Source organism: Lonchura striata, chromosome 3 (genome assembly GCF_046129695.1).
Source record: "Lonchura striata isolate bLonStr1 chromosome 3, bLonStr1.mat, whole genome shotgun sequence".
NCBI classification, from domain to species: domain Eukaryota; kingdom Metazoa; phylum Chordata; class Aves; order Passeriformes; family Estrildidae; genus Lonchura; species Lonchura striata.
Window position 1 is genome coordinate 60,518,556 of NC_134605.1, and position 26,968 is coordinate 60,545,523.

General features: G+C 38.8%; 1 protein-coding gene across 2 annotated transcripts in view; it reads left to right on the forward strand.

The window, feature by feature from the left end:
• Nucleotides 1-26,968, forward strand: part of ARHGAP18 (Rho GTPase activating protein 18) — a 92,007-nt gene that overhangs the window by 6,924 nt on the left and 58,115 nt on the right. Inside the window, exon 1 of one of the 2 annotated variants that reach the window (XM_031504375.2) lies at nucleotides 19,712-19,855. The exons of the other annotated variant lie outside the window; for it this stretch is intronic. Within the exon in view, the coding sequence (XP_031360235.1) occupies nucleotides 19,776-19,855 (80 nt within the window). The 5' untranslated portion in view covers nucleotides 19,712-19,775. Of the gene's footprint in view, nucleotides 1-19,711; nucleotides 19,856-26,968 lie in introns of those variants that run through there. 2 annotated transcript variants of the gene reach the window in all.

Genomic DNA, 26,968 nt, shown 5'->3' on the forward strand with positions numbered 1-26,968 from the left:
ATCATTTAATTTCTCACCATTCTGCCCCATGGGATACCGCCTGCAAACCATACAAAGGCAGGAGGATTATCAGAGCCCAAGGAACAAGGGACACTCACCATTTCAGCTTCTCACTGATAAGAAAGCTTGCCAGATGCAATAGAAATGGAGACACTTGTACTGGTGAGGTGGAAGGTGACTTTTGCCACCAAGGAGAAGGATGGTTGGCAGATATTTTCCAGACTGCATCTCCTCTCCCTGATACTACCTGGCAAACCAGGCATGGCCTTGGTTGGGTAGCCCACATGGTGGATTTTCCAGCACTGAAAAGGAGATGGCTGCAGTAACTGTGGGCTTGTTTTCCTCATTCTCTTAGGGAGTACAGCAGTATGTGTGGCATACACATAGATCTTAATTCCCTCACCAATCCTGCTCAGACACTTATTTCTTTCAATCCTTCCTGACATATCATCTCAGCAAAACTGACTGCATTAAGAATTGAAAAGCATAATATTACCTTTTTTTTTTTCTGCAAGAGTGATCAATAGAATCCATGGATACTTGCTTTCTATAGTGTAATAAGTATAATTTTTTACCAACCTCATTCCTCTATTGTACTTTCAAAACTTCCTTCATAATCTCTGGATTAAAAAAAAAGAAGCCAATGTGGCTATCAGAATCCATCAGCTTGGAGGGAAGGGTTGCATCCCTTCAATAATATTTCTTTGTGTACCATAAAGATGAAAATAAGAAACAGTGCTGTATAAAGTAAGATTTGAGATGTCAGAGATTTAAAGCAAGAGCAGTGAAAATTAATAGAAAAATCAACTCAAGAAAATAATATAGGCAAGCACATTTTACATACTAGAAGACAGCAACCTAGAAAGAGCTTTTAGGCACTGTGTGTCCCCCTGAGCTGCAGAAATGTGAATTTGAATCTGATAGAAGAATTAGAAATCCAGGCATTTTGTGGACTTACTGATACATAAATCAAGCAATGTCATGGCAAGAACTTGGTTACTTTGAGAAAAAATAGTATATAGTTGCATTTGTAAAAAATATTTTTCCTAGGGAGCATAGTAACAAATAGTTACAGCAAACAAATGCATGCCAATGCTATTAAAAATGTCCACCTATACTGAAATGCAGAATACAAGAAAAAACAAAAAACTAGTCATGAATGCCATTTGGAGGCAAACTCAACACAAAAATGTCCAGCAGAAAGGAAGTAGTCATAGTTATTCAATAAATTTAATGTTTTTAAGAACAGAAATGCTAATACTTCATGTCTGCTGAAAAATAAGCTTTAAGTCAAGACAAGTATCTATGAAGCTAAAAATTCTGTTTAGTTATATTTTGCATCAAGTCTAGACAAAGATATTTTTTCTTATTGCATTTGATTCTGCTCTCAGAGATGAAATGTCTGTAGGTAGTGAAGTGGTGAATCTCCTCGTGCTCGTGGCAAGGGCATGCATTGACATCGTGGATTTTATCATAATTTCTGAGACAGAATCAAATGGCCTAAGAATTTACACAAAGTACTGAGAGCCAGACCAACATTCACTTGTTTACAGGTATCTTTACCTTAATTTCCTTTCTGCAAAATTGACAATTCCTCTAGCAAAAATTAGAGAATCCCTGCCCCTTTCTACAGGTGCAAGCCAACCCCTTTGGTCCAATATATAATGCTATCCAATTTAAAAAGTTTTCTCCAAACCCCAGGTTTGGGGACACTACAGCAAAGGGTGGGTACAAGAGGAGAAATGACCTATCATATATGTTTCCTGTAGGAAATTTTAATTCTTCTTAAAAAGAATTTTGGTCCTCTCTGCTCTTCCCAGCGGAGAAACATAGTGCCCTGCATTTGGTGGCCAGCACTAGCAATAGATTAACATATCCCATAAATTCTACATTTTGCCATTATGACAATAAATGTTATTAGACCTGGGCAAAATGAGACAAGAGATTTCATAGCCACAGAAAAGCACGTATTCTCTATGAAATAGGGACATGGTATTGATTTATAATTACCTATATAAGATAGAATGGTTTATATCTCCAATAATGTTTAAAGGCTGCCATCTGCCTCTAGACAAACTTAAGAAGGAAACCTAATTTGGATAAAAACCTGCTTGGATAGTTAATTCAGTTAAGGGATCAATTTCTAATAAAATTGAAGGATTGGGCTGTGTGATAATCCTTTGAACTACCTGCAGCAGCAAATTCGTCCTTAGCTTTTCTTTACCACAGTGCCACACTGGCTCTCAACTTTCTGGTAAGTGAGGTAAAGGTGATTTACCCAGTAAGGTAAATAAAAACTGACTAGAAACAAAAATGGAAGAGTTTTAAAACTACTGCTGTTGTAATATGAATAAAAGCAGTAAAACTCTTCAACATATGATAATAAAAAAAGAACATTAAAATATGTAGTAGTGATATTAAGTAAGTAGAGGTCTTTAAGATTTATTTAAATGTAAGAATTATGAATGCATGCTCATGTACATGTACTCACTAGAAATGAGATCAAGAAAGGCCTTCAATGTTAGGGGACAGACAGACATGAAATGGAGGTGTTTATGTAAATATCACTTTGAAATGTCTTAATCTTTCAGAACTGTGTTTCTGCTCCTAAACAAAAGTGGTTTCCATGCAATGAACTGCCTGGTGTTTACTGACTTCCCTTGCACTCTGTGCCCTTAGCAATTTGCCTTGAACTCTTTTACATAGCAGTGTATAAGGTCCAGATCAATTTGATAATTAGGAAATCATAATGAGCTGTTTATAATAGATTTAAGTGCAGTAAAGGATGTTATATTTTCTTTCAAGGTGTCTTTAGAGCTAACATAGAGACACCATTTTAATGTTTAGGGCTTCATGGTGTTGTCAATTTAATGACATCAGATTTGTAACTTCTTCATGACATTTTTATTAAAGGAAATATTACTTCATCTACTACGCTGCTAACAGCAGCACTTAGTTTCCCTAGTTAAGTGAGAAGTTCAGACCAGTGTCAGAGCTTAGCTACATTAGCCATTTGTGGTGAAAGAAAAGCCTCTATTAATGCTTATGCACTAGAATTAAGATGACCTGAATGCTGTAATTCTTCCTGTTCAACTATTGGCATCATTCTGCCATCTGATAACAGCTGTTTCCTTCTTAATCTGATGGAAAAAAATGGTGATAGATTTTTACTGGCACCATTACAAGCTCAGTTGTTCCATTTTATGTTGTAGTAAATATGAACCGGGTTTCGTAATAAAACCCTGTTTAATCCTCTTTAATGTATCCTTGTGTTACATATAGTATAGTCTTGTTTATTTTTGTCCTCTGCTTTAGTAAATATCCAAAGAACCAACAGACATTGTTCTGCACCAGCATTTTACTTTTAGTTCCATAGTTAGGAACAGCAGGATCCAAAACTTGTCATGAAGAAAAAAACCCAGGCATTTGGGGCACATAAGAAAAGTGAGTAAGCATTGCATATAATCTTTGTAAACTTCGTAATCACCACTCTTGGCAGAAGGCCAAGCATGGAGTTTATAGAGGCTTTTGAAGCTACTGGAGCTGGAGATGGATATCATCTCCTGCCTTGGAGATGGATATCAGGTTGACATCTCTGCATTTCCTGACAGCTGCTACATTCAAAACATAAAAATACATTTGTCTCACCTATTCCCTGAGCTTCAAATTATGGGGGTACTTAGGTGAATCTTGGAGTTCCAAAACTTGTCCATGAGAATCAGGTTTGAACACTGCTGGATCACAGTCCCATTATAGGTGCTGGTTTGACTGACAGCTACTGGTATGGCCACATATATTGAATGCATTTGTAACTGGAGATAAAAGCTTGCTAAATGACTAAGTATTCCTTGAAAGCAAAAGACTGAGCATTTGTATTTTTTTTTAACACAAAAATCTCCTTTTGAGCTGGTGATACACAGAATATTGACCACTGTTGGTTGTGAAGCTGGAGAATTTGACTGAAGAACCTGTCCTTTATGTGTTTTCTGAGTTTAGCTTGGGAACACAATGGAATTCAGACACTGATAAAGGGGAGGAAAAAAAGGGTCATACTAAAAATCAGGCAAAATTAGGCAAATAATTCTCTACCTTTCGAAATTATGAACTTTATTTTAATTTCAGGTGAAATCTTCTGAATAGAAAACACAGATGACAATATTGACAAGAACAATGGAAGCTACAGAAGGCAGCTGGTTTGCACCCACCATTACCCAGCACTGTGTGTATGTGTGCTGTAGATCACCCTGAGGGTACAAATATCTCTGATACACAGGAAAGCGGGGAATGATTATGAGATTGTCAAATTAGGAATTATTTTTCTTTGATCCGGACAATTATTGTGAACAATTCTAATTATTGGTGGCAGAAATACTCAGAGTCATCCCAGAATTTTCCATAGCAGATATCCCAGCTTCTGGGAAAAATAGACTTATGTCCAAAATTGCCTAAAATCCACCTTCTCTAGCCCAGCAACTGTTGAGGGAAGTGAAAGCAAAGCTGCTGTCTAATTTGCAAAACAGAAAATATTGCAGCTAGCAGGATAGAAAGGAAAAATGGTCATACTCTTCTGCCTACTCTTCCTATCAGGTATATACTCTGAGAAACAAAATTCCTTAATGTTTGTGGCCGATGGTTCCTCAGGCTGGAACACCCACCCCATGAACTGGCTGCACAGAAAATGAACTGCTCACTCTTTTCTCTGGAATTTGTGCAACTATTAATTTGTAATTCAGAGGATCTCTGAACCTACTCTTGTATTAGCTAAGAGCCATGCTGAGATTGTTAACTTAGCAAATCACTTGATTCTGCAGTTCTCCTTTGTGTTAGCTGCTTCCAGTAATGAGACTTTGCATGCAAAAACAAATTGTTGGAGCAAAATGAAAAACTCTAGGCCCTAATAGGTAAAATTAAATACTGCAAGTTTTTTCATGACACTGCAGAATGTATGAATAATGATCAAGTGTTTTGGAATGAAATGGAAGGAAACAAAAGATGTAATTCTTCACTAATATTAAAGATATGCAATGTAAACTGTATTTAATACCATGTTCAAAGAGATGAGTTCTTGGGAGTATTCTCAAGGGGATTTCTTTTATTTGCTCCTTCTACCTTGGTTTAATCTGAAGTAAATAAAGTTTATTTAAAATACATTCTTAGGTTTCTGTCCTGCTGACTCAAACATAACACCAAAACTAAACAATCAGGACAGTCTTTGGGCATCAGTATGAACTGGGTTATGAGCTCTAGCAATGCCTACAAATGTAATTTTTCAAAGGACATTGATTTGATAATATATACTGACATTTTACAGTGAGAACAGATCTTTTTTTAGGGAAGTGCTCTAATCCAGAGGCTTTCTAAATATTTTTACTTTTTGCTGTAGCAAAATGCATTTGACAGTTTTTATTCATTAACTCAAAATACCACTCAGAAATTCAGAGTGATGCAGATGTCTTTCTCTTTGTCCACTGACATTTTTGATATTTACATTTCCAATCAGGGTATAAACACAACAGTTTCACTGACTAAAGTGCACTGTTAAAATTTAAATGCACGTTTATTTTGTGAATACATCATTCACTGAATTAAGATAACACTGAACATCCACTATGAGCAGGGAACATGGATTGCAATTTAGAAAAGCGCCTGTGTTCTGCAGATAAGTACACTGTCAGTGTTACTCTGTGTTTAAAATGTTTCAGCTACAGGGGTTAGAGTTGGAGAATTGCTTCATTTCTGCAAAGCTGGAGCAGGCCAACCTGTACATCACAAGATCCACGGTCGGAAATGAGTTCCTGGGAATTGCTTGTGACAACTCTATGTTAAATGTGATCCAGATTTCCTTGAAAGGTGATGGTTTTAAACCTAATCAGGAAGTTGTATCCTCAGAAAATTCAATAAATTAAATAATAAATTAAATAGGATGTGTTACTTAAAAAAAACCCAAAGATTAAATAATGCAGTGTAAATAAAGAGACTTTTATAGTGTGTATTTTATAGTGTATTACTGAATAGTAACTTCTATTTTTGTCATTCACATACATTTACATTACTTACATTGTTGCAAGGACCAAGAATTATTTTAAATTATGGCCTATTTGAACATAAAAGTAGCTCTATTGGTTTGGGCAGGAAGTCTATCTCCCTGGTATTCTACTTGTTTAAAAGACACCCATAAATGAGTTTTAAGGAAGGGGCAATATTCCCAATGTTGCTACCAGCTTGCAGCCATATGCTGCCAGGCAATTCCTGAGCCAGATGTTCTTTCTGTGTGTTTAGCAATAGTCCATGGATAAATTTTCCACAAACATGTCTGGTCTTGCCAAGAACTCATGTAAGCTTTCAGCTTCACCAGTGTCCTGTGGCAAGCAATAACACGATAATGACACATGATGTGGAATGCTACCCCCTTCAGTTTGTTTGGAATCAATTTCTTCATTGTAGTTACTGTTAATTCCCCTTAATGTTGCTGTTGGAAGAGATTGATTGAGTGGAATATCCATTGATGCAATTCTTTTTTTCTCCCTTGAGGTTTGTGTCACACAAATTTAGCTCCCTGTCTTTACCTGTAGACCACCTTCTCTGTTCTCTGTAAATGTTTGGTGGTGTCATTTTTTAAAAACTGATCTTATAATTACAGTAGCCTGCAGTCAAATCACTACGATTGCTTGTATGAGCCAGGCATATTCAACTAAGTCCTGAATTAGAAATGGTATTTAATATAGTTTAAATCAGGATATTTTTATAACATAAACACAGCTTTATATTGTGTTTGGATGTTTAGGAAAATCAGCCTCTTAATAGAAAACCTGATCTGACTGTACAATTTAGGCAAATATTTATTTTATTATAAATGTACATTGTTTGCTTCTGTAAGAATATGTTATGCCAGAAGAGTTTGCCATGTACTTTTATGACTTAAAAGTCTTTCTGACTTACAGCCAAGCATAGTATAGTAAATGATATTGGGAGATTTGTAAATATATTCCCAGCATTCTTCTGTACTTTGCACTATGTCTGTAATTTAAGAATAATCTATCCCAAAACTTTTGTACTTTCATATCCTAAATGTGAATAATACAAAATCCAGTACATGTAGTGGGTCCTTGCAAAGCAACTGCGATGAAACTTTATTTAAAAATTTTGTTCATGCTTTTCATTAAAGTACTTATCTGCAGCCAAGAGAATAGGAAATTAGGTTGACTAAAATAGCTACAATAATCTGAACTGAATAGTTAAAAGTAGAGAATTCTACTGATTAAAACAGGGTACTTGAAACATGGCAATATCCTAAAGTTATAACTATTTCACAGCTTGTTGGCAGCTCAAAAATTATGTACTTGCTTCAAGGAAAAAACAATATTCCAGTTTTGTTCATATGACTAGTACATTAGGCAGTGCTTAAGACATTCTAGACTATTATGGTTATATATTGTAATATATATTTCTCCATAATGTTGCAGCACATGTTATACATTGGGCTGATTCCTTGTAAAAATACCTTCCTGTGATTACTGTAATGAAATGCACTTTGGATAGATAATAACCTCATGCTGCCACAAATAGATAACTCTGAAACTCAGGCTAGGAAAATTCAAAATATTCAATTTGAAAACTTCTCCTACGAACATTTAGTCTTACAGTAGCGATAATCTCTTATAGCAATTTTGTCTTAATTTTTAGTGATGATCCAAAGCAACTGAAGGGAAAAAAAAACAGGCTAAGGAAAAAAAAATATTATTTTGCTGAACATTCAGCTTTTTTCCCCTTAACTGTTTATTCATGGCCAAGATCCCCAAAACCATCAGGGAGACGTGGTGTTTGTGAAACCAGTCTATTTCTGTTAGAAATGTGGATTTTTAGAAATAATAATTATACTAAGAGAAGCCCTACTGTGGCTGCAATAGAAAAGCACTTTACACTACTAGAGCCACCTAAATACCTGAACAGGTATTAAATGTCACAAGTACTCTTATATTGGTAAAATTTATCTACACTAGTATGTTTTCTCTGTACCCATTCTGGAAGAGTCTAGCTGGCAAAATTGAAGTGTAGAAGGTCGTAGTGAGAAAGCTTTCATTCCAAAATTCTCCTAATTTCTTTGGGATGTGCTCAAAACTTGGGTGCTGTCAGTGCCCAGCCTGAACTGTAAATATCTTTCTAAACATGAAAGGGAGAGGGATCTGCCACTTGGTAATCACATCATTTTGGTGGGAGCTGTGCAGGGAATAATTGTAAATGAATTCTTGTGGAATTTCACACTGCAGTTTCATTCTCCTTTCTGTTCTGGGTTTTTTACCCAAAAGAAAGAGTGCTCTATTTTTTTTTACCATTGTGCTATTTCTTAAAAGACCTCTTTGGTGCTAAGAATGATGTTGAAATAAATCAGAAAATAATCTAAGCAAAAAAATGCAAAAAGAAAGCAGAATGAAGAAATATTGGTTGTCCTATAATTATCCCCCAATGAAAAAAAAACCAAAAAACAAACAAACAAACCACAAGGAAAAAGCTATTTAAATACTTAAAATTGAGAATCTCTTATGAATCCAAAACCCAGACAGCAAACAATTCACTCATGGATATATTTATTTGTTTCTCAGAGCATTTACAAGCCCAAAGCCAGGCTGGTGGATCATCCAGCTCCAGCAGCAATGGGCCAGGGGACTGAAGTCATGGTAGGAGCTACCCTGGTGCCCGTCTCTCCTGCATCCCCTCAGAGATGAGTGTGAAGGAGCCCAAGTGTTGCAGCAGGTGCTGAGCTCACAGGACAGCTGGGGCTGAAATATTAGTCCAGGAAAATCAGAAGAGGCTTAGTCTCTGACTTTGATGGGGTCACCATTTTGCTTCGTGTGCTCTGGCAGCAGAAAAACTTCAGTATTCTACTGCCCTGTCATTTATAACCCCATTTCCCAAGTCTTTTTCAGCCTTTGATGGAGTAAAGCTACCTTCCTCACAATACTGATGATCTCAGCTATGGAATAATAACTTCTTGTTCTACAATGTAGTCATTTACCTTATAATTTATCAATTTGCCTTTTGTCTATTTATCAATCCTTATCATCTGTTGCCTTAAGAAGAGAACCTCAAACAATTTATGGTAGTCCTATTAGACAATTAGAAAATTTGGAGTGCTGATCATTATATATCTGCATATATGGGCAATGAGGGAGAAAAAAAATCATATTTGTATAATAGTTGAAGTTTTCTTGTTTATGGCCTGTGTGCTGGTTTACCATGCTTCTGGTTTGTCCTTCACCTTGCAGCTTGAGAAAAGCAAAACACAAACAATAGGATTTTAATATGAGTATTACTTGATTGTTCCTTACCAGAGAAGCTAACAGAAATGTGATTTTATGGTATTTATTCAATTACACTTATAATTCTGAGAAAATTGTAAAGATTTCTGGAGTGGAGGTACTTGTGTATAGCTGAAGCTTTTGTACATCAGCCAGCAGGTGATGAAAAATCCTACAGATGATTATCCCCTTGTACTTCTGTAAGATGTTCCAAAACACAGGTAAAATAATTAGGTTATAAATCTCCTCAAGAATATAAGAACTCATGGTATTAGAGATATCTTCTTTGTAATATTTTCTACCAAATTTCATTGTCATTTATGCTTACATACAAACTGAGTCCCCTTCTCAATGAGAATTGTGAAATAATCAAATTATTGAAAGTGCTCACTGCTTGTATTTCAGTTTTAAAGATGATAGAAAATGTGCTTGGAAAAAGTGGTGAAACCAGAAGTTTATGCAGCTGATTTACTATACTGGGATTGTTAAACTGTGTAATTACTGATAAAGAGATGTTAGTCAGGCTGGAAATTATGTGGCCCTTTAAAAATGTTACCTTTCATTAACACAAAATGCAATCCTCATCTCTGTGCTTCTGCCTGTCTCTCATTCGCAGTACATAAAGTAGCACAGCACAAGAAAGAATAGAAAAGAGATGCTGGTGATGCTTTGATATTTTAAATAATCTGTCCCATTATAAGAGATAGATGGAGTAATTTAAATTCTGAGATGGAAATATTACTGACCAGATTATAGTGTCTTCTTCCAATTTGCTTTTGTATTTAGTAAAAAATACTCTGCTTAAAGGAGGCTATTGTCCCACTCTGCTCTGCACTGGTGAGGCCTCACTTTGAACACTATGTAAAGTTTTTGGCATAAAAAAGATATTGAGCTATTAGAGAGCCATGAGGGTGGTGAGGGGCCCTGAGGAGAGGCTGTATGAGGAGGGCTGAGGTCCCTTGTCTGTTCAGCATGGAGAAGAGGAGACTGAGGGAAGACCTCATTGTATTCTGCAGCATCTTCGTGAGGTGAAGAGGAGGGGCAGGTACTGTCGTGATCAGGCACAGGACCTGAGGGAATGGCCTGAAGCTGATTCGGGAAAGGTTTGGGTTAGGTGTCAGGAAGGGTTTTTCACCCAGAGGATGTTTGAGCACTAAACAGACTCCCCAGGGAAAGGGAGAGATAGTGTATAAGGAATAGTATTCCCTGATTCTGGGAACTGCTTTCTGTCCCTGACAGAAATGCATTCTTCCACTGATGCAAGTTAGTAGCACTGCTCCGATTGATTTTCAAGTGTCAAGAAGAAATCAAGGGCAGCCAAGAGCTGCAGATGGTCTTTCTCATCAAAGACCAAACACCAATGCAGCTGTATGTTGTTACTGCTCACTCTGACCCCACTTCCCTGTGGCAGCCATATGGCTTGGAACCATTCCCTGGGTACTCTTCCCTCTTGCAGGATACACTTGTGCATCCTACTCCAAACCAGCCCCAATTCCCTGGATGGTTTTGTGTCATTCAGTACTGTTCTGATTTTACTTGTGACTGTATTAATTTCTCCCAGTAAATCTATAATTATCTTTGTTAGATTAAAATTTCCCGAGACTTGGTCATAGATGTCCCCACAATATTTATGTTTAGATATATGTAAATTTGCATTGCCTTACATATATGCATCCTCATTGAAAAGTTACTTCAGCTTCTCTCTTTTTTTTTTTCTTTCTGGACATATGGTGAACAGTATTGTACATAGCATGAGTTATTAAATAGTAAGACACTAGAGTAAATCAAAGTAAATCTAATCACTATAACATAAATACAGTTTTTGGGGGGTGAATATCTTCCAAGAACTGCAAATGTTATGTTTTTCCTGCAGAAACTATACTATAGTATCTTGATGTAGGCAACTGTTCAAGTTTAGCCTTCTGTAATTCCAGCATTTGCTTCCAAAATACACAGCAGTGGTAGTATATTCTTGTTTTGTAATTCTGCAACTCTGTCTGAACCTTGCTCTACAAATCTAAAACAATTTCTTTGCAATCAAAGATGAGCAAATTCATGCAAGTTTATTAAATCTAGTCACTTGTGATTTTAACAAATGTACCCTTAGAGGACTGAAGCCCTGAAGGCTACAGATTTGACACATTGTTTAAAATTATTTGTGACTTGCCTGTGTGGCTACCCGTCAGTCTAGAAATACTCATGAACTTTATAGTTATTGCTTGGTACATGGTACTACAGAATAGCTGTAATAGTGCTGTGAGTTTTTATTGGTGTATTATGGGTATTTTTTCAGGTTTCTAACTGGCTTTCAGCCAAAAAGAAACAAAACCTCAAATATTTATTTCTTGTACAATTTTTTGCACAAGTATTCATGCTAATTTTCTTTGCAGTTGTTTTTGAGAATTACTTTTGAATACCTAAGAAGAGTAAATAAAAAGCATCAGAAGTACTATCATAAAGAATCAGTTTTTTCTTGAGGCTTATATTTGTAAATTTTTTCGTTCAAAATTTGTCCAATCCTTGTTACAATAACATTTCCAAGCCCAAATATCATATTACATTCATTTTTAAAAAAAATTTGCAAGTGCTAAATGTCATTGTCAGAGCTATTTTACACAAAAGATCTCCCCCAAAAAATTGGTTGTATGAAAAGCATGAAAGCTCATTAAATGGGCAAGACAAGCAAGAATGTGGGAACTTCCATTCCTTCTTTCTGATTTGTCTATGATACTTGCAGACATGGTTTTAAAAGATATTGTCTCATTAAGATGGTATATCTTATACTGTAGTCAGGACCTCACATATGGTTAGGTGGCCTTCTTTTGGATTTAAAATTTTTGGAAAATGCTGTTCTGAGTTGATATAAATAATTTTTAAAATCCATGTTGAATTCAGAAGATTGTTTCCATTCAAAATAGCAAAAATAAGACTGGCATCTTGAAATACTCTCTATTAAGAGTGGCTGAATTTGATTGCAATGTAAAATGTGAGAGAAAGAAATACTTTTCTAATATTTGTTTGGGATGAAAGAAGATGATGCACAATGAATATTTTTGTCAGCAAGAAAGACCTAAGAATATTTTGCATTGTGTTAACTTGAAGTTTTACTGGGTATTCTTCAACCCTTAAGTGGTTTTCTTTCTCACAGCCCGTGACTCATGCAATTGTTTCTTTCTTTGTTCTGAAGCATTTTTCCTAGGCGCATAATGACATTTCTGGATAGCTCTGGCTTGCTCAGCTTAGGATTGTGTCACAATTTTCATGAGCTTTTCTGACTGACTAAACTCTCCTCCTTTGTGGCTGCTCTGTTTTATTTCACCAGATGTTTTTGTGCTACAACTTCAGCTGTGATCAAATCTGCAGGCAACAGCAAAATCAGAAGGGTAAGGAAGCTCCCAGTCAACGTGCTGACTGACTTAGTTAACATGTGTGGGAGAGAGCTTGGTTTCAACTTCCTAGCCAGACCCTACCGAAGCCTGATCTAAAATGGGGGGTGTGGATGGTGGCAACTGACACAGACCCTGAACCTGAGCAATGGATTCAGCCTGTCTTTAAAACAACAAATCATATATTTACTTCCAAGTATCTTCTCTGCACTTGCTAGCACCCCACCATCTTTCTTGATGAAACTGTAGCTGATGAGTTCATCAGTTGTTACATCCCAAATACTGGATAGAGGGGTCTATTTCCTCACCTGAAGAAGAAGGGTGGGGGCAGCTGTTAGCGACTGGATTCTTCTTCACTCCTGCCTCTTCAGTGGTGTTGGTTGCAATGTCCAAGAGAAGAGACAAACCCAGGATTTCTGGCTCATGACAGCAGCCTCTCAACAACAGAGTAAATGCCCCCTTCCACTCAGAAGCATAGTACATGTGCCTGAAGAGACCTTTCAGAAGGAGCTTCCTCTGTGTGCTTTGATGTGCAAGCCAGTCAGCAGGCCTGCTCCAAGTGCATCAGACAATGCATGATGTTGAGATCAGTCTCACCAGTGTGAGAAGCAGCCATGTGAAAAGCTCATGTTTTCCACAATACTTTGCCTGTGATACAGTCAAGAAAATATCTGTGATGTACAAGGTCCCAGTTGCTCTACAGAGTTCAGGGACCTCACACTCAAGAAAGATGAGTTCAAAGTGAACAAGATGCAGAAAGAGTCAACAAAGAGTCAAGAGGATGGAAAATTTCCCTCTGAAAGAAAACTGAAAGTGTGTTTAACCCAGAAAAAATATTTTTAAGGATTATACAGCTGTCTTGTATAAAAGTAAAACATGATTGAACAGAAAAATGAGATACTATTCTCCAAGCTTTTTATTTTATCAATCTTCATTTCATTATCATATGCTAGTAGAGGGTATCTATCTCTCCAGTGAATCCTTTCAGTGTGCACCATATTTAGGTATTACTTTGGGAGAATTACGAAGGGGCAAGGTGATTATATTCTGATAATACAATCACCTTTTCATAATTAGTGGCATATCTGAAGTCATAGTTTATAAAATCAAAGTTGTATCAGAAGTAGTTAAAGAAAAAGGGGTCATTCAGAGTTACCACTGAAAATCCCTTTGTCTAAAACACTCATGCTGACTTCTCCTTTCCCAAAGTGGCATAAAACATCAGTTGTGGTATTCAGTTTTCCTCAAAAGTCCTATACATCATGTGGAGATGCTATACAGTGCACTAGATTTATCATCTGTTCTCTATGCCTGTGGATGCAGAAATCCATGCAATTTTATCCCTATTAAATCATGCACCAAATGAAAGTAAATCTAGTGATGTAACAGGAAATAATTTTCTGCATATTTTGGTACCTTTCAATGTAATTGGGCATATGGTGAATACTCCTGAAAAACAGCAAGATATTATTAGCCCTGTTATATGGATTCCCTGTTACAAAGGGAAGCAAGAATTGATCTGAGGGCTTGATCAAGGTCACACTACAAATAGATGTGGATAAATAACTTCTACAGAAACAGATATACCTCTCTTGGTAAAATTCAGCAGCTGTCTGACCATGAGCAAAAACATAAGGCAGATGAGAACCTCAGCTGCTCAATCCCTGCGCTGTGATTTACATAAGGTAAGCAGATGGGCAGCAATGGGCAAGATCTGAATTTCTCCAGATAAAGCATTTAAGAAGAAACAAACAGGATAAAACAGAATAAATTCACATGCTCATTAGTCTTCATATGGATAATCTCAAAAGCAGCGCTGGTAGTTACTGTTTCACCTTTTGCGAAGTCATGGAATTAAAAATTACCTAGGCAGCCACCAGAGTGCACCAGATACATTTTAGAGCAACTCACGAGAAAAGTGAACAGCCTAAGAACTGTTACTCCCTTTTCTTGCGGTCTTTTGTTTTTGTTATGCGAGACGAATGATCAGTTCTTTAAATATGTGTGCGGAGGGCAGTGAGGAAGAAGGTGAAGACTCAGAAAGCTAGGAAGGCGTCACTGCTTTCTGTGTACACGTGTGACTTCATCCCCACCTTTGCCATTTGGGGATGTGTAAGATGATCTGAAACACCTCCTACATATCAGTACTGTACATTTTGAAATACTGAGTACTCCACGCTGTGTATGCCATATGGTGCACATTGTAACTGAACATTGCATCTTCCATACTTTGAAGGGCAACATAAAAGCATTAAAAGTGAAGTTTACCAGACAGATGTGCACATCTGCGTGTGACCTACTCATGTAGTCAGCCTTTCTAGTCAGTGGAAATAAATGGACAATTCTGGCACAGGATTTGTCTTTTTGTGCTAAAGTGGAGGATTTTACCCTCTGAAAGATCATTTCTTTCACAGACTTCTAGTGGAATGTAAAACCAGTTGCATAGCTCTAGACATCAAGAATTAAGTACCTGTAATCTACATTTTTGTATTATTCCTAGCATTGTTATTAACAGCTGCAGAACACTCTTCACATATGTTGTTCTTTAGGTAGTGGAGTGCAGCAATACATGAAATGTGAAGCTTAATAAGGGTTAGATTTCATCTTACAGTGAACAAACAACATTCCGTTTAATGTATTTTCTGGCAGCTGGCTGGAACCCTGGAAATATAATTTGGACAATGGAAGTGCTGCCATTTTATTTCAATGTGAATTAGATGAGTGAGCTGGTGAGACATTTTCTGCTCAGTTTAAAACCCATCTGGGCAAATGCTGGAATAGATAATAGAAGGGAAAGGTTGAAACTCCCCTGTATTAAAAATATTCTTTAAAATTCAGTTATACTTTTACTGCACTGCAGTAGTTGCCAAAATGCTCTTGGACAGGGGGATTTCTAGACCTCAGCAGGAACAAATCCATCTACTGCCACTGAAGTCAGCCTGTGAATTTAAATTTGTCAGCTGACCTGTTACTATTTCCTCGAGCCAATTCTTCTCAGTGGGTTGCATTTTTATCTGCTGATAATTAACATCATTAGGAACTGGAATGTGAAAAATTACCTAACACATATTTAAAAAGAATAATCAGATATTTATACAAAATATGAAAAACAGTGTGATTTATTTTTTTACTTGGGAAAATTTTAAAAATGAAAATAAATCACTTTGCAGTGAAGAGACAAAAGCACATGTTGAATACATGCCTATTCAAACCCTGTAAAGCAGTGTTGAAGGATGTTACTGATGAGAAGTTCTCTTTTTAGCAGTTGTTTTGTAAAGAGAGCACTAAGCATGAGTACTCTGCGTGGTCTGCTTGGCTTTGGTGACTGAGTATATTGAGTGTAAAGGCAGTGCATGACATCTTAATCTAAATATTTAAACTCCTTCAAAGAGTCTTGGATTCTGTAGCAATACAGACTGATTTCTAATCTCCTTTCTCAGTTATATCCTCCTTTTAGCACATAAACCTATAAGCCTCAAATGGTGCATTCTCATCTCGTTGACTATAGCGTTATAGAACAGTTTGAGTTGGAAGTGACCTTAAAGATGATGAAAGGGATGAAGATGATCAACAGGCATGCCACTCACTAGATCAAGTCCCTCAGGGCCCCATTCAATCTGGCCTTAAACACTCCCAGAGATGGGGCATCTACAAGCTCTCTGGGCAACCTGTTAACCACCCTCTGAGTAATGATTTTCTTCTTAACATCTAATCTAAACCTGCCTGCTTTCTCTCATTGTCCCTTGTACTGTCTCTATCTGCCTATATGAAAAGTCCCTCTCCCTATTTTTAAGAAAGCCTCTTTAAGGTACTGAAAGGCCGCAGTGAGGTCTCCCCCAAGTTTTCTCTTCTCTGTGAACTACCTTACTTTACAAATAAGTATGTCTGGACCTTATTAAGAACAAAAATACTAACTGAAAACTCAGGAATTAATGACTATTTAGTCAGAGTTAGGTAGAAGATATATACCAGTGAGAGAGAGTAGTAATATTTCTGTCAATTTACAGTAATAATACATCTGTAGGTCAAACTTATCTGTCTGTGTCTAGTGCAAACTGGGAATCATTTAATCAAAGAAAACCTTTCTGGTTTATGATGTCACAACAGGATTTGGTTTGATCCTCTCAATAGAGGAAAAAATGTGTCTAGAGTTAGCTCCTAAATTCACTTCTGTGTTTGAAGTGCATCATAATAAAGTCAGATGTAAGAAGGGAATCAACACATCTTGTGATTTTATCACTAATTTAATCCCTAGTCTCATTTTTAATAGGACTTTTTTTCTTTCTAACTCCTTTTCTCAATTTCCTTGTTACATGCTTATAAAAACTTTCTTAAGCTTTCTTACTTCTTACTCTCCAGTTGGCTGGTAGAAACTCATTCTGGGTTTTGCATCTCATAATCTCCCCCCAACCCTAAACAAGGCAGGCTCTTCCCTTTCTCCATTTGCAAGATTGTCTTTTGAGCAGCCCCTAGTGATGCCACATTGACTATATCTTGTTTCTGCATTCTTCTTTTAACAGCGAGGATGCAGCATTGTGATGTGTTTTAAGATGCTTATCAAAGAAAAAGCAGTTTACATTTTTGTGTTTATAGCACCTAATATATATTTAGTTTGGGCAAAGGGCTTTGGAAAGCACTCATTAGACATGGAATTCTCTAAATATTTTACTTTTATTTCTGTTTTATTTTAATTATTTTTAAAGGAAGTTTTATAACTAAGTGGTGTATTTGGCATGCAACCAGTTAGCTGAGGCTTTAGACAAGGCCAGCTCCTAAGGACCCTGGTATTTACATTTAGTTTTTCTGGTTTAGTTTAAAAGGAAGAAAATGGGTCCTTCAGAAAATAATTTTGCATTCTGCATATGCTGTTTAACAATTAACCACATGTACATTTAAAGAAAGCCAAATGCACTAGCAGATAGGAGTGCTAACATACGTTAATAGGTTAATAGGATGTTTTCTCACCTCATACTGATGTATTTCCAGAATTCTTGTTTGCATGCTTGTGTGAGAAGTTAGGCAAATTTTTGCTTTTGGGACACAGCATGAGATGTAGAGAGAGTGCAATACCTTTGCAGTGGGAGTAGAGTGAAATCTTTCCACAGTCCTAGGTTTTGCAGTGGTTTCATGTCTTTGTTTTTGTGAGTCTGTAGGTACATGCAGACAATTTGTCTCAGTGCTTTTGGTGCATACTGCTAGCTAAACTGTTGTAACCATAGTACTTAGCTATTGCTGAAGCTGCACTGAAGCTGTCCCTTTTACCCATTCCCTTTGCAGAAGGAGAACACCTGTGGAGGTGAGGCAGCATCTTTTTTATGCATTTTTAATATTAAAAAATTCAAGAATCACATAGTTAAAAATGGACCTGTTCCATTTTCCAATGCATAGTGTATTTGTTGGTATTAATGTCTTTTTAATAAATTGGGTTTTTTAAATTTCATGTGAAAATTTTGATTAAAAATAAATATAAAATATATTTTAACCAAAACATCTTGGCTAGCTGCCTACAGATAAACCATCCAAGAAAATTTGACAGAGGCAGGCTTTATCAAAACGTGCCCCCCTTTCAATAGTTTATATGCATTTAAAACTAAGGCAGCACATGACCCTCAGGTGTGTGAGAAATGAAAAGGCAACTCTGTAATGGTTGGCCTATTTAATGACATCCAAGTTTTCCTGTGCTTGTAATTTTGTTGCTCAAAATTTAACGGCAACTTTATACCCTTTTTAAAGAAATCAGGACTTCCTGTTTGGCACTCTGTAGAAGTCCTTCATCAGTGGCAAAATTCTGTTTTTCTGACTATTATCCCTCCAAAGTTATCATCTGTAAGAATCAAGGACTCTAGAGGATCTTGCTCAAACATGACAAGAAGCTCTGCCTGTTTGCCTCTCTGCTGGGACCGACTTCATAATGGCTGTAGGACAAGATTTCTGTGCTGCTCATGCATGGCAGCTCTGCACTGCAGAACAGAAACCTGTATTGGCCATCCACAACCTTGCATACAGTGTTCCAATTTAGGTACAAAGTTAAGAGAGTGAAGGTTCAGAATTCCATACCCATGCACTTCAGAATACTTCACAGAGGCCAGCACTGAACTTTGCAGATTTTAACTGCAAGCAAAGCAGTTGAATGATTTGGTTTGAAAGGAAAAAAAGTATTCACAATGAAAATTACACTCATCTCAACTGAAGTTGATCCATTCACTTACAGAACAAACTGATAATAATTCAGACAGATCATATGCATATGTGAACGAGGGCACAAATTACAAACATAAATAGCATATGTTCATTGACGTGTTGCCATGGAAAAAAACAAACAGGTTTGGGTGTTGCGTTACAGGTCTTGCCTACCAATTCAAGACTAATACCAAGGCAGTGAATCCCATCTGATCAGAGCCAGGCACAGAGGAAGATTTGCCCACCAAAAAGGCCGACCCACTGCTGCGCTCCTCTGGCTGTCACTGATAAAGCGTGACCGTGGAGCTAATGGCGTCTTGTTTAAAGCCCAGCAGCTCCGAGGCAACTCAGTCAGCAGTGCCCTTGCTTGGCATTATTCCTTGTTGTGATTTTCATTATGAGAGCTTGTAATCTAAAAAACATAAACTTTTTGGTGTGTGTATGAAAAGTTAAAGCCATCACCGAATACTCTTGCGATTCAGTGAAATAGACAAAGTGCGAAGCAAACGCTGAACACGTTCTTCGTTTTTCTTATTGCCGTGCCGCACTTGCCACACCGCAGCCTCGGGGCGCGGCAGTTCGCCCGCGGCAGCTGACCCGGGGCCGAAAGGGCAGCGACTTTTCTTTAATCGACGGGTTTCTCAGCGCCGCCTTCACACAGACGGCAGCCTGCCCGCAGGACGCTGGTTTCCCACACCCGCGGCGTGAGGAAGCGCGCAGCGCTGCGCAGCGGGCGCGGCTCGGCTCCCGCGGGGCTCCCGGGCCGGGAGGCGGCGCACGGCCCCGCCGGGCCGCAGGAAGCGCTGCCGTCACCCGGCCCTGCCCCGCTGCGCTGCCCCAGGAGGCTGGGCCGCGCCGGGCCGCCCCGCTCCGCCTCGGTGTTGTCTCCAGAAGGGATGCGGCGGCCAGCGCCATGAGCTGGCGGTCCGGCTCCCGCGGCGTGGTCCTCACCGCCTACCACCCCAGCGGCGGGGCCGGCGACGCGCCCGGCGGGTGAGTGGGGCGCGGGCGGGCGGCAGGAGGCGCGGAGGGCGCTGCCCGCGGCAGGTGCGCTCGGCGCTCGGCGCTCGGGGCGGCTCCGCTGCCGCGCCGCGGAGGAGGAGCGCAGCCGGCTCAGCGGGGACCTGCTGCGCGGGAGAAGGGGTTTTCTCCGGCCCCGGGGCTAAAGGGTTTGCCCAGTTTTCCGCTGTGTCCCGTAACTCCCAAACGGTTTTTCCGTAGTTGGTTTGGGTTTTTTCCCACCGCTTTCTTGGATACGCTCCGCGCGTCGAGGAAACCCCGGGAGTTTTGCTGGTCTGCCGAGAGCTGAGTGCAAACGGCAGCCGCCGGCTGTTGTTAAGGCGTTTGTATCCAAGAAAATCCCGTGGCCGCCCCGGGTGCGGTGTCGGTGTTAAGCCCGAGCTATTCTGGCCGGTGTGGTTTTGGGCTCGGAGAGGTGGGGGGTTTGTGGGTCGCAGCGGTGACTGCTGTCCCGTGGCCGCGGGGGCACTGGACGTCAGAGATTTTGGGATCAGACTATCGGTGGGATGCTGTGCATATCCTTGGGGTTTGCAACTTTGCATCTTGCATCTTTGTAACTTGCTTTTTTTTTTTTTTTTTTTTTTTTTTTTTGGCCTTTTCATGTGATAAGCGGGACGAAGGGGTAGATAATAATGCGACAAACTTTAAAAGCATTTGTCATTGAAACTGATAATGGACAAGAAGCTGGTTTCACATACAGCTTGATATAGGCAGAAGTCACTGCTGGCTTTTCCATAGCAATGACCAGAGGGACTACTGTATGATGGACTGACTTGTGTTTATGGCCCATTCAGTCTTGCCTCTTCCTTGCTGAAATTGTCAACAAAGATCCCATTGATAAAGATGGGACTTTTAATAATGCTGAGAAGCCAGCTGAGACTGGGAAGGTATTGAAACTGGTACACTGTTTCCATGTGTGCATAGGAAGAGCGTGTGTGATCAAAGAGATAATAGTCTGATTAAAAGAAGATAGCAGGCAGTACAGTGGGTTGCCCTGGAGAAAAGATAACTATGACCTATCACACCAAGAGTCCACAGCAAAAGCAAGGATTGAACTGAGAAATACTTCCTACCCTATGTTAGAACCACAGAGTTGTCTTTTGATTGAGGTACTTCCTTCTCCATAACTAATGTTATTTATCAGCCTCACTTGAAGTCCTGATGTCATCTTAGCTACACTTATAAGGGCCCTGCAGACCTGGCCATTTCCAATGGAATACAAAATATGTATATGTTTTCAAGAAGTCACAGAATCCAAAAACTTCTCTGTTATTGTTTGTGGTGTTCCTTTGCCTCTCATAACTCCCGTCAAACTCCCCATGGATGTGGAGAGATAAGTTAAAAAAGTGCTCTCCCTGCTCCTAGGGATAACTTCTAAGTAAAGATCTGTGTTTCTGTAGACTGTTATGATTGGTTCCCCTTTTTTAACATGTAGCTGTCTGGACACATGGCTCTAAGCAGCAGACTCTTAGCCCCTAGAGGCCCAGGACACATGAGCACAGTCCCTCTCTGTGTCTTAAGAAACTTGTCTCCTGTGCTAATGCCACACCATTAGGAACAGCAATCTCATGAAATTCCAGCTCCTCTGCAGCTGCTTCTGCAGACAGCTTCCTGGGTAAGCTGGGACATTGCCAAGCAAGTAACAGCAGTCCTTCACAAATTCTTTTGGTCTGGGATTAAGAGAAGGGAAAATAAATGGGAAAAGTGGTCTCATTTCTGTAATTACAGCAAACAAATATGTGCATGTTTCAGCTGTGCAGAGCAGAGGATTCCCACAATTAGTTTGCCTGAGTTCCACCACAGTAGTAGTGCATTTTTGCAGGCCATGTGCATATGGCACTTTGCTCATTGCACTAAAATCATAAGTACCTCTCTGCCTTTCTCCTGTGCTGCTCTAAATTTGAACCTTAGGTCTGTTTCTGCTCTTTTTATTAACAAGGACCTCAACCCAATGGTCCTGGTTGACCCTCTCCCTTCTGCTGTGCATCCCCAGTGTCATCCCACTTCGGGAACAGAGCGGGAGGGGAGTGGCCACTTTTGGTTCTCTTTTGGTCTTTTTAGAAACAAACAAACAAAAATTTCCTGAACTGTTGTTACATTTCTGTGGGATTTCTCTCCCATGTGCTTCCCCCTGTTTTTCTAGCTATTTTCCTTCTTCATCAACATTCCCGAGGTGTGCAGAGATGCATGATACTAATGATATGCCTAAACCCATATAGTTCTGAAATATTTAATGGAAATATTCTCTTCTGTTAGGCTTTTTACACTGTGCAAGTGGACCAGTTCTGCGGTCCAGATTTTGTATTTTGTTGCTGATGTGAAATTGAGCTTACTTTGCCTTAAAAAAAATAACAAAATTAGAACGATTTCAATATCTAAGTTAGCATCTTGCTACTAATTTGAAAACTGTAAATTTTAACAGGGATCAGAATACTAGGAAGCCAGTATAATATGGTACCAGCTGTAATGAAGCAGCCCTTTTGGAAAGATTAAGAGAGAAACTATGTTGAATTATTTTTTTAATAGGCATTTAAAACAGTGTGTGTTAGAAATTGCTTTATCTTTGGAGGGAAGTGTGACACTGGTACCTCCTGGAAAAAGCAGAATGTTGGCTGTGCTCCAAACAAAGTGACATCGTAGGAAAGAAAGAGCTGTTCTTCCTACCCATGTTTTTTCCTTCAGGCATATGAGAACTCTTGCTTCATAAGACTTAAAATTTTACTGGTCTAATAGATTGTTGAGCTACTTGTCTATTCTGAGGTATTTTTGGCCCTTTAAAGGCACAATGAGTCTGTGAAATACTTTTTTTGGAAAGGGAAGTCTTACCATTGGTTCAGTAGGCTAAAATCTAGAACAGCCTCAGTGTGATTACTTCCAAGTTTGTCAATTTAGGAATATTGCCTTAACAGTAGTGATGCATAAAATATCATCAGAGCTGCTGTCTTTGCATAGAGAAGTTTATTTTGCTGTAATGTAGCAGTTAAAGGATTATATGGTGTATTGGTATTGCGCATTGGTATTGGTTTGAGTGATTTCTGTGGTCTACCCAAATATTTATTAAGTTTGAAAACTTTCTTGGAGAAATCAAAATGGTAGGATACACAGTATTCAGTTTTAATAACATTAAATTTTAATAGTAACTCTCTTTTCCATATTGCCTTAATTCACTTACTTTTAAGTTTTAACCTGTTAGATTCAGTAATGTCCTATTGGCTGTCCTGCTACTTGCATTTTGGTGTCATCTACTTTTCTTCATGCTTATCCATGCACAAAATTTTAAATAATTTGTCTTTCTGTGGAACCATTTGTTATTATTTGGGCTGAGGAAACCAAGAGCAAATCAGATAGGTTTCAGTCCAAAACTGTTTCAGTGACTGACTGTAAGCATTTCACCCTTGTACATGAAAAATCCAAACCTGTAAGCATGGGTTTCCAGTGCCATTTAGGTTCCTCAGGAATTTTACCCCATCTCCTTTGGCAGAAAGCACCACAGGTCCTGTGTCATATTTGCCAGCCAATACATATCAGTGTTTTAGATATTCTCCTCATATGGCTGTGTGGGCTTACCCTCAGGAATCAAATGCCATCCAGAGAGTCTTCTACAGGACTATTTCTGTCCTGAAGAGTGAGTGAATGTGTGTGTGTATGCAAAAATGTTTTTTGAATGTGATTATAAGGCTGAGACCAAGCCTGGAGTATCCAGTGCATGAGGAATAGATTTCTAAAAGTGAGAGGAATAAATTTCTAAAAGTGAATGCATGCAGTGTGCATGCAGAAATAACTGAACTGCGCCGACACACCAGTGCATGAGGCAAATAAACTTCTGCTGCATGGCATTTTCAAGAGCCGAGCCTAAATTGCAAATAGAGTAATAGATAAATGATTCTGAATATGTTGGCCACTGGAGGTAGAGTTGTTTTCCTCTCCATACCTCTCTCCTATTTGGGATGCTACTGTTCAGTGTTGTCTCCTGTGCTACACCAGCTTGTCATGAGACAGTCTCCCTGTGTCTGTTTCCAGTGAGTCACCGTGCTTGCTCACCAGCATGTGCACTTTGCTGCCACTTCAGTGCACTGCATTAACTTACATTGGAGGACCAGTTTCCATTCTGAAGCTTTGCAAGTCAGTGCCTGTTCAACTTAATATATTTCCAAAGAGCTTGTAAATCTTTGTATTGCTGATAATTTAATAAAGACTCCAATGTTTCACAGAGCCTAGGACATGTCTGCTCCTCCTCAGAGGCTCTGCAGTTCTGCGCACTCTCTCTTCTTTGCCTTTTTTAAATCTTGCATTTAGTTTGCTGATACTAATCTAAATGCAAGATTTAACTCATTTTGCTGATACTAAATTAAATGCAAGTTTAGAGAACAATGACTTGAGTTTCTCTGAGATGGAACTAAACCCTGAGCCAGTTCTGGAATAGAGTGTTGTAAGAGAGAGGATTGCTGCCACCTCAGATCTCCTTTTTTGAGTGGCACCTGCTATTTGGGGCTTGCAGCCTTTGGGCTTCACTGTCCTGCTTTGTTGCTGAATCTACCTGACTCTGGGAGATACCAGCTGAAGCTTGAGTCTGTGTGGCAGTGAAACTAGGCAGTCTCAGTTGGGTTTTGTTGTAGAGAAGTGCCCCTTTTTGTGGGTTAGTGTATAAGTCTGCTTAAACATGTAAACATGGGCTTTACAGACTTAATAGTGGTAGCATGTGTTCAACTTTGGGGACAAGCAAGGGACATAAAATATTTGGTGTTTTCTACAGACAACTGTAGTCTAAATCACTCGCTGCTTGATCTCTTAGTAAGAAACTCAAATTACAGATGTCCTTTGAGCATGGAGAAATAACAGATTTCTGTTGTGAATTGCCCACAAGATATGCTTTTTTCGAACATTGACCATAGTTGATGTTGAAGATCAACCATGCAAGTGGAGTTTATTCTTTTCTTACTGGAATAATCTGCCTGATTCTTTCTTCAAATGTTTGCTCAGTTTAATCTGAAGTCTTGATAGTTTGTATCTTAAGTCAAGAAAAAAAAATCTAGTATTAAGTGCAAAATCATGCCCTTTTCCAAGGTCATTTTCCATCTCCTTTATTTCAGAGAAAAGTTTTTATTCCCCTTCTTTTCCTACTAGTGACTCACTGTTGGAATTGCAAACCAGTGAAATCCAGTATAAAGGAGTAGAGTACTGTGAGGGATACATATAATGCTCAGTGTACAAGCAGCAAACTCACAAGCTGATGACTCACAACCGCCTTAAGTTGGTGGAGCATTTTGCAATTTCATTTGCAATCTGCTTGCACAGAAGGGATTCCAGGTCCCTGCCCCATCATCACAGCAATTGTTGTTCCTAACTCCTGTAACCTTTCATGATGCTAGTATATGGATGGCTCAGCACAGTACCTTCCATGTGTTGCTTTGTGTCTATACAAGCAGAAAGAGCTATCTGCAGAACAAAGATCTATCCCACTACAGCTGACTTTACAAAACCATCACAGTATTTTAATCTGCTACAGGTTTTGTATAAGCACAGTCCTCATCTGACTGCATTAGAAAGACCTTTCTTGCCCTGGGTTTGCCTGCTAATTTGAATGAAGTTCATTGTCCAGTGCTTACCAGCATCTTCAGGTAGCGCTGACAGGCAACAAGTCATGAAGTTCCTTTATTTGTGTCTTTTGTACTTCATGCATGGACTATATGGCAGCCCCTAATGTGTTGCTCAGTTATTGATGTATTAATCCCAGTAATTTGATCTAATGACCGCAAGATGTGGTATCCTAATATTTCCTGTTTCCTTGTGCTGAATTCCTGCTTCATGGGGTTCCCCATCTTCCAGTTTGCACCTTATTTCTGCTTTGAATTTATCTTGCTCCTGCCTTTGGTTCTTGCTATGTCTTGCCAACTGATTAAAAAGCCTTCCTAGTGCCAGTTACCTATGGTCAGCTTTCCACAAGATTTTAACTTGGTGGGTGGAGCAAAGGATTATCTTTGAGCCTTTGTTTCTTCAGTCTGAAAATCTTTTTTGTGACACTTTTCTTCATCATTTTAGCACCCATCTTTACATTTGCCCTCCTACTTTGCTTCTGCTGCTCACTATTCTCTCTTGTTTTGTGACTTCCTGATAAAGCATCCCAATCCTGTTAGAATAGAAATGATTTTTTGATAATTTCAGATGTTTTATCTGTCATCTTTCTACAATAGCCTTCTTTCCTAGGGAGGCTTCTTAGACCGAAATATGACAATAAAAATTTGTTAAAAATGTTTCCTCTACAAGGCCCCCAGTATGCTTGGGGAACTTAAAACTATTTGGGGTGAAGTATTTGGGTGGGAGCAAATTTGAATGTTTTTATATGCTTAGAATAATGGTTGAAGGTACAACATACAAGAGAAAGCAACACAGTAAGAAGAGCATTGTCTTCAACAAATAAATGAGTACCTTGTCATGCATACTCACTGCCCAAATGCAGCAGATTAGTTATCACTTTTGCTTGCTTTAGCATCAGTAGGAATTTCGATTTATCACTCCTCCAGCTCCTTTTTCTTCCAGTCCAGCAGTCCCTAAACCACCCCAACAGCTTTTACTCTGGCTTTGGGAAGTCAGGTATTTTGAATTCATATCCCTAATTGAAAAGAAAGGAAAATAATTAGGATGAAGTGTGAGAATTGTTTGGTCAATGTTTAGCAGTATATGTTTAGTAAGGTGCATTGCTCAATTTTTAGTGGTTTTAATCAGTTGATGGTTTTTAGCAGATTTTTATGTAATTGTTAGAACAATGCTGGGACTCAAGGGCACGGATGAAGTATCACCTCTGTTAGAAATACTTTGTCTTTAATATAATACAACTGCAAGGTCCAGGAGTATACTGTATCCAGAGATGAAAGGGAGCTTTGCTCCAGAATAGGAAAGTGCGAAGTTAAATTTTAGTTGCACAAATAAAGCAAAAAGTTCTTGTAGGCTTGAGGTAGCCCAAGAATTCGTGTAACAATTGTGGTTATAGCTGTATTTAAGAGTCTGTTATTCCAGATACAAAGAGGCTTGGAACAAGAAGCTTTGGCTACTGAACAGAGAGGAAGCTCTGTCACTGCTGTCACATGC